At 40.6% G+C, this 8,080-nt stretch overlaps 1 protein-coding gene across 1 annotated transcript; it reads left to right on the top strand.

Annotated features, from left to right (window-relative positions):
* Positions 1–977: 977 nt before the first annotated feature.
* On the top strand, positions 978–7,836 carry brms1 (BRMS1 transcriptional repressor and anoikis regulator). Its single transcript, XM_071527098.1, has 10 exons — positions 978–1,109; positions 3,103–3,343; positions 4,149–4,239; positions 4,917–5,044; positions 5,908–5,987; positions 6,143–6,239; positions 6,991–7,083; positions 7,324–7,388; positions 7,594–7,633; positions 7,741–7,836. The coding sequence occupies exons 2-10, from the start codon at positions 3,112–3,114 to the stop codon at positions 7,746–7,748; spliced, it is 834 nt and encodes a 277-aa protein (XP_071383199.1). The 5' UTR covers positions 978–1,109; positions 3,103–3,111; the 3' UTR covers positions 7,749–7,836.
* Positions 7,837–8,080: the final 244 nt, after the last annotated feature.

The following is an 8,080-nucleotide window of genomic DNA, read 5'->3' as shown; positions in this document are numbered from 1 at the left end:
ATCCAGGTTTGGATTATACCTTCTTAGACTGTTATTGAGAAGTCTGTTTTTTTACTGTTGGGGAAAATTGCAAAAAAAAACAAAAAAAAAACTATATATACTGATTATTATCATTGAGGCTAAATGCAAGAGCTAAACCATGCTGATTAGAGGAGCGGTGTTGTTTTTTGGACAATGATTAAATCAAACCAACAAACAAATGTAGCAATATCAACAACAGGTCTTGTTTTTGCCCAATTTTGTTACACTTTTATGCAACTTTAATAAAAATATGTAAAATGGACCATTTCTTTTTTTGCTCTTCTGTTGTGTTTTCCATTCTCTGCAAGTCGACAGACACCTAGAACGGTTTTGATGCCACCTTCTGCCTATGTGCAGTATTACAACTGCAACAGAAAACAAGACTACACTGAGATGAAAATATGAATTTTTGGTATGGTGGACATCTATTATATTCACATTCTATTCTATTCTATTCTAATTGCAGTAGCTTAATGAGTAGCAGGCTGGGCAATGTAAGCTCAGTTCTTTTGATGGACAATGAAGGGAGCCATGATCTATTAGGGCAGACTGACGCTTACACCAGTAGCTTATGGCTGCGTTACGACAGTGTCGTGCAGATACCTTCTATCTCCGAACAGTCAACTTCTCAGCAGGAGTTGAGAGAAACTGACTGATCCTCCCATCGATGACCGTGTAGTTTTTTTTTATATTATCTAGCGTATCTGAGAGGTCTGACTGGATCCCAGCATGTGGCCTAATGGAGGACGATTAGTTGCAGCAAATGTGAAGAGATTAGTTTTTTTCCCAGGAAGTCCAGGATGTTTATTGGTTGCATTCCGACGGCTTCCAGAAACAAATCGGGTTATGATTGGCTCACAAAACCCGCTTTTGCATTGTCATTGGACAGGCGACGTTTCGGATGGTCGTTTCCATTGGTTATCCAAGCATTAGTGTCCCGCGCCGATTGGCTGATCAGCGGGATTGTAGAGTCCGGCAAAGTGTCGAACTGAAGATTGAACTGAAGAGGAAGTAGTTTTAAAATATGGAAATATAACAAACTGTACTTTAACTTTCTACAGCCGAGTAGAGGGAGACGGTTAGTCGAGGTGAGTAGGCTAGTCAAGTAATTGTCAAGTCTCGTGAACGGACGGTTATTTGTTTACAACCAGCATCGCCTGCCTGCCTGCCTGCATAGACGGATAGTTGTTAATCCGTGTCCAGCAGGAAGATATTGTCCATTTGTACTCCAGCAGCAGTCCAACGCGTTTATTGACAGTTAAATGCCGTTAATATAACATACTGTCACACGACAAACGCGTATAGAGGACACATGTGTCAGTGTAACAACTTGAAAAGCCCGACAGTGATAATAACCAGTCAGTCACTCCCTCGCTGTGTGGTTTCAATTGTTACAGTCAGTGTTGCACTTGACTTGCCGCTAGCAGCGTCGTCAGTCCGCTTACTCGCTGCCAACTGACACGAAAACACGACATCGAGTCTCATTTCAACTCTTGTCGGCTGTGATTAAACAGACTGGCGGTGGAAAAGCTCTCAGATGCAGTTAAGCTCTTTATTTTAGTCGAGATGCCGCCGCCGGGCCACATAACGTTTGTCGTTTTGCTCGGTGACATCACGGAAGCCACCCGTGTCAAGCTAGCTAGAATAAAAATAGAACTTCCGGTAACAAAAAACAAAGTAAAAGCCCTATTGAACACAGGTTTATAGCGTGTTTTGAGTATCACAAAGTGAAAATCAAGAATATATTTTACAGTTGTTGTTTTTTCCCATAACGTCCGTCTCGCAGCATAAGATAACAATTTCTGTCATTTTCTCCATCTCTAAACTTAGTTCTGTCGTTTTCTACGATTTTTTTGTGAAGGCAAAATCACTTAACTTCCGGTTCTGTAGTGTGTGTTTGCTGCGGGCTTGACGCAGATACGGAAGCCATACGGTAGCCCGGTCTGTCGGAGCGGAGCTGTCCCGCCGTCTTCCCGCTGCCGTCCGGTGACTGGCCGCCGTCCCGGTACCGCGCTGTTGTTGTGCTGCAGGCTCGAGCCAGAGCCAGAATTACAATATGGAACACTATTCTATTCTATTTTATTCTATTCCACTCCATTCCACTCTGTTCGATTCTATTCCCCTCCACTCTATTCTATTCGATTCGATTCCCCTCCACTCTATTCTATTCCACTCTATTCTATTCTATTCTATTCTATTCTATTCTATTCCATTCCCCTCCACTCCACTCTACTCTACTCTATTCTATTCTATTCTATTCTATTCTATTCCACTCCACTCCATTCTATTCTATTCCACTCTATTCTATTCTATTCTATTCCCCTCCACTCCACTCTATTCTATTATATTACACTCTATTCGATTCGATTCTATTCCCCTTCCACTCCACTCTATTCTATTATATTCAACTCTATTATATTCCACATTATTCTGTTCTATTGTATTATATTGTATTCTAGTTCACACTACTTCTATTCTATTCCACAGTACTATATTTTAGCCTCTTGGCTGCTTTCTTTATTCTGCTCTGTTGTATTTAAATTGAGCTCTATCATTATTAAAAATGACCTAAAAGTGAAGTTGTCATTAGTGAAACTGAAGGAAGAATATAAAGCTGAAGCTGAAATGCTCTGTAACATCTCCATATAACCACGTCCACTTTAAGTCCTTTTATTTTATTTAGTCATTACTGTGTTACATAATACACTTCATCTATCTGTTCAGGAGTCTATGCATATATTCACATTTTGTTTTGTTTGCTTTTTTTGCCCAATATTGCAATTGTGATATGAATTGCAATGTATGTTCATGCAGCTTTTCTACTTTTCAGTACTTAAAAAAGTACTTAAAAAAATGTCAAATACAAAAAAAGGTTACAAAATATGATGCTAATGATAAGGACTTTTTTAGTCTGAATATAATAGAAGATTTTTACTGAAACACCTTTTCAGTTGTCAATACTGCATTTTTTAATTGACTTTGTAACTCTAATGTAGCACGATAGTTGTTGCTTTACAGACAGTGTAGTAAACTGTGTGTGTGTGTGTGTGTGTGTGTGTGTGTGTGTGTGTGTGTGTGCAGCAGCCAGCCATGCCCGCCCAGCCCTCTGTGAGGGAGCCGGAGGAGGAGATGGAGGCAGAAGGAGAGTCCGAACTCCCCGACGCCAACGGAGACATGGAGGAAGAGGGGGAGAGAGCCAGAGGAGGAGGAGGAGGAGGAGAGGGGGAGGAGACCATGGAGGAGAGCATGGAGGAGAGGGACAGCGACCTGGAGGAGACGGACGAGGAGGAAGAGGAGGAGGAGGAAGAAGAGGAGAGTTCAGGTAAAGTCCGAGTGCTGCGACTGTAAGAAAGAAAACAAGGAGAGACAGAGATAGAGAGAGGGAAAACACTTCACATCTATACATACCCATATAGCCTGTTTAATATTTGATACCAAATCATCAAGTGACATTGCAAGGAAATTAAAGTAGGTTTGGTTTATTGATATACTGCAACATTATTGGCCTTTTATTAAATATCAGATATCAGCCTGGAAAACCTGCACTGAAATGTTATTTTATTTTCACATTTTATTTATTCATTTAATTGTTCAGAAATGTTTATTGTAAATTAATGTATTAATTTAATGTATTAGTAATGTATCTCAGACTTTCCTTACTGTTGAATAGGTGTGGCGGGTGTCTCTGCCTTAAATAGCTGCTAACGCTAAAGGAATTTAATTAGTCTGAGTTTCAGTGGAGAGTTTTAGTGTCACATGATGGTCTGAATGCTTGTAATTTTTGAGCACAAAAATGATCTTGAATATCAGCTATTGGCAGCTTCAATACAAAAAATATCAGTATTGGTATCAGGCTTCATAAACCCAGTCAGTCCAACCCTTTGAAAAGCAATATTGATGAGGGCATTAATGTGGAATGGTGATTTTGTCAGCTCCACCTCACATCTGGTTGTTGTGATGCCTCTCATCCAATCAGCATCAAGTATTCATCAGAAACACTTTATAACTGTTGTACATAGATAGAGCTGGCTATGCATGTGTGTTTTCATCGTAGCTGTTTGTCTCTCACTCTGTTTTTCACTCTGTCTCTCTCTCTCTCTCTCTCTCTCTCTACATTCTCTGTGAAGAAATGGATGATGAAGACTGTGAGAGGAGGAGAGGAGAATGTCTAGATGAGATGTTGGACCTGGAAAAACAATTCCAGGAGCTGAAAGACAAGTAAGTTGGATGGATGGATGGAATGAGGCAATGATATTTTGTGAATGAAGGAGCTATGGCTGCACATGAATTGAAAAAAAAGTCTTAAATCGCAGTATTGACCGCTGCAGTTTCCAGATGGCAAGATGCTGTGGTTTTTTTATCAAGGGATTGTGGCGCTGTGAAGAATCCCTCGCCAGCAAATCAAGCTGCATGCCAGGAGAAGTCTGTCATTATATTCAAACCAAGCAAATCCCAAGCCTTAGCATCTCATTTTTCCCCGCAAGTTCTAGAAAGTTATGTAAAGAAAGATGTGTCCACATTTAGCGCCATTCATACTGCAACTGCAATATTCAGCAAAAAAAACCAAAACTCACTTTCATTTTGAAAACCTAGTCTAAAAATCATACTTGTCATTTATATGCAGACATCTCGAAGTAGACTCTGGGAATAATATTTAACTTCCAGTCTACTTTTCATGAGTTTTGAAAGTAGGAATTTTGAATAATATCACTTTGAGCTTTTATTTGCGTTGTGAATTTGAAGCTGGAAGGAAGGAAGAGGGAAAGACGGTTAATCCCACTCTGTTCCTCTGGGTTGTTTTGAGAGCGTCTCAGCCAGGTGAAAGTGAAGCCGGAGGACAGAAAACAGAAAGGAAAACAGAGTGAATGACATTAGGCTCCACTGTGTGGCTGCAGGTTGTTCCGGGAGCGTCTGAACCAGGTGAAGGTGAAGCTGGACGAGGTGCTGACAGGGAAGGCTGGAGAGTACAGAGAGCCACTGGCTGCACTGCAGAACAACATGCAGCTACGCACACAAGTGGCTGGTGAGTAACACACTCACACACACACACACACACACACACACACACAAACACCTTTCTAAGGACAGAGAAATATTTGTTACATCTATTATCTGGGCGCTGTGGCCTCTAACCCATGCTCTCCTCACTCCTCACTCCTGGGATATTGGTGATCGAGGAGTTTAACTCCTTCTACTGTTGTACAGATTGGAAGTCACTCCAGATAAGAGCAGCAGCTAAATGCCTAAAATTGAAAGTTAAAATGAAAAAAGCTTAATATAAATTATCTATATTTAAGGCCTTAAAAAGTATTAAAATGTATTAAATACAATTATAAGAGGTCATATATTTCCAACATGCAATAACAGGTTTCTTTGTCCACTGTATCATTAATACAAAACAGGATTCGTAGTACAATATGCTAAACATTTTTCCCCATCCCATCTGATTTACTAAACACAGTTGGACTTCATGTCCCTTGACAATTAATTTCCTGTTCTCCTTTTTCTTATTCTGCCCATTATAGATTCAGAACTTCAATTAGCTGTGTTCTGTCAGAAATAGGCCGGATTGCCAGCTTTGTTTCTTGATTTTGATTATTTAAATTAGACTGAAATTTTCATTCCAAGTAGCTTAAAAACAGTCTTAAAAAAAGTCTTAATTTTGTCTTTCTGAAACCTGCAGATATCTGTAGTGTAGATAGTGTAGAGAAACACTGACAATGCAGCTATGCACAGTTTCACCTGGTTTGGACGAGGTGAAATTGTATGTCAGCACACTCGCTGTTTGTTTCTCTCTCTGACTCTGTACTAACCAAGGACACAAAATTGTCAAAATAAAAACACTGGCGTCTCTTTCTCTTTTACACTCTCCCTCTCTCTCTATAGGAGTGTACAGAGAGCTGTGTCTGCAGGTGATCAAACACAAGTACGAGTGTGAACTACAAGGAGCACGGCAACACCTGGAGGTATCTCACACATACACACACACACACACACACACACACACACACACACACACACACACACACACGTATATATGTGTAGGGATACTCAAGTATACACTTCAGTCATGAACACAAAGTTGAAGAAAACGAAAACATTGTGTGTGTGTGTGTTACAGAGCGAGCGGACGTTGCTGTTTGACGCCATGAAGACAGAACTGCTGGACAAGATAAGGAGACTGGAGGAGGACAGACAGAGTGTAGACCTCACCTCAGGTACACACTCACACACTCACACACACACACACACACACACACCCTCACCTCGGATACCACATGGTGGTTTATTTGAGGGCAGGACTGCATAACTATAGCTGTAATGATAATCACAAAGATATTGCCAGATATTGTCATCATGATTAGTAGTCTTGTTGATTTGGGGGACAAAATGATTTGATCATACTTTTGCCTCCTACATTAACATTTTGACAAGTCTCAACTATAGCTGGCGTTCTAAGTGAAAGGGAATACATTGAAATGTGGATTCTATGATTATCAACTGTGAAAACTAAAATTGTGATATGATTATGCACAGTTATGCAGAGCGTATACACAGGTGTACAGAGTATATCTGCCACTTTCTGTGGGTAAAACAGAGTATAACCTCCTATCAGCTGAACTACCATTGACCTATATACAGTGATGGAGTTACAGTACATCCACGTGCTGGTTGCTGTGTACCTCTACACAATGGTAGCACACACACACACACACACACACACACACACACACACACACATATGCACTCACAGATACATGCATGCAAGTGCTTGTACAGACACATTTACTCACACGTATGCAAACTTGAAAATGATGCTTTGTTCTTCACACACAGTCCTAATTAAAGAACTAAACACAAAAAGCATTACATTTTTACTGAATTTGACACCTGCCTTGAATTTCATTGTAACTCACAGCAGACTTTGAATTAAATGAGGTGATTCATGTTGAGTTTTCCTCCTCTCAGAGTGGTGGAGTGACGAGATGAGGAGCAAGAAGTGCAAAAGAAAGAACCTGCTGGCTCGGACGGAGAGAAAGAAGAAAGCTGCCCTGGTTTCAGGTAAGACCTCTCACTCCTTTTGTCTTTCTGTTTGCCGCCTGCCCACCTGATCCTCCTTTTCACCTCTCTTCATCTTTAACCACTATATTTCCATGTTAGTCTTGTTGACGCAACAGTCTTTTCGGAGGAGCCTCGCTGTACTGTCGCTCCTTTGCCAGCTGTTCTTCTGTCACTGTTTCTTTCATCTGGTCCAAAAAAAAACAAACCTGTTTCATCCCTCTCTGTCTCTCTGTCTTTCAGGGCCTTTCATTGTCTACATGCTGAGAGACATCGACATCCTCGAGGACTGGACTGCTATCAAGAAGGTGAGGGATCGGTAGCTGTGTTTCTGTCTGTCAAGGGAATGTTATGCATATTTATGAAATGTCACACAAAATAAAACACAGCAAAAACAGCAAAAATAAGAGAGAACAAAGAAATATCTTTCTTGCCTCTGCTTTATGGTTATGAATGCCTGTGTTTGTGTTACATTAATGTGTCAGTACTAAGTTCTGTGTGTGTGTTTCTCAGGCAAAAGCAGCACTGACGCCGCTAAAGAAGAAAGCTGAAAGTAAGTCTGTCTTCTTAAAACACACACACACACACACACACACACACACACACACACACACTCTATAGAGGCATCGTCTCTAATGTCATTCTTGTTTCCTCCCTCAGAGCGGTGATGACAGGAGGATTTAATTGAAGACCAGTGGCAGCCAAACCAAATTTAACACACACACACACACACACACACACACACACACACACACATTCCCAGCTAAATCACAAACTCTACAGCTACAGTTTGTCTTCTTGACTGAAACCCAGCGAAGGCTGTTGCGTGTCGTCCTTTCTGCGCTGTTGACCCGGCAACCAACCACCTTACTGCTTGTTTGTTTTCTATGGCTATTTAAAATAAGTTCTTATTGATAAGACAACCATGTATTTATATAACAATTTATTATGCTGATTAAAATTTTAATCTTTTATGACACAAGCTTTTGTTTTCTATGCG

This window comes from Centroberyx affinis, unplaced genomic scaffold (genome assembly GCF_046629955.1).
Source record: "Centroberyx affinis isolate AG114_WGS23_722 - 3 ecotype Tasmania unplaced genomic scaffold, CSIRO-AGI_Caff_v1 ptg001493l_1, whole genome shotgun sequence".
Lineage (NCBI taxonomy): Eukaryota > Metazoa > Chordata > Actinopteri > Beryciformes > Berycidae > Centroberyx > Centroberyx affinis.
This window is presented reverse-complemented; position numbering and strand designations above follow the sequence as displayed.

Excerpts from the sequence above, each read along its gene's own strand:
- brms1 (XM_071527098.1), top strand. The coding sequence starts at position 3,112 with ATGCCCGCCCAGCCCTCTGTGAGGGAGCCGGAGGAGGAGATGGAGGCA. Across the intron at positions 3,344-4,148 it reads GGAAGAAGAGGAGAGTTCAG|AAATGGATGATGAAGACTGT; the intron begins GTAAAGTCCGAG and ends TTCTCTGTGAAG. Across the intron at positions 6,240-6,990 it reads GAGTGTAGACCTCACCTCAG|AGTGGTGGAGTGACGAGATG; the intron begins GTACACACTCAC and ends TCCTCCTCTCAG.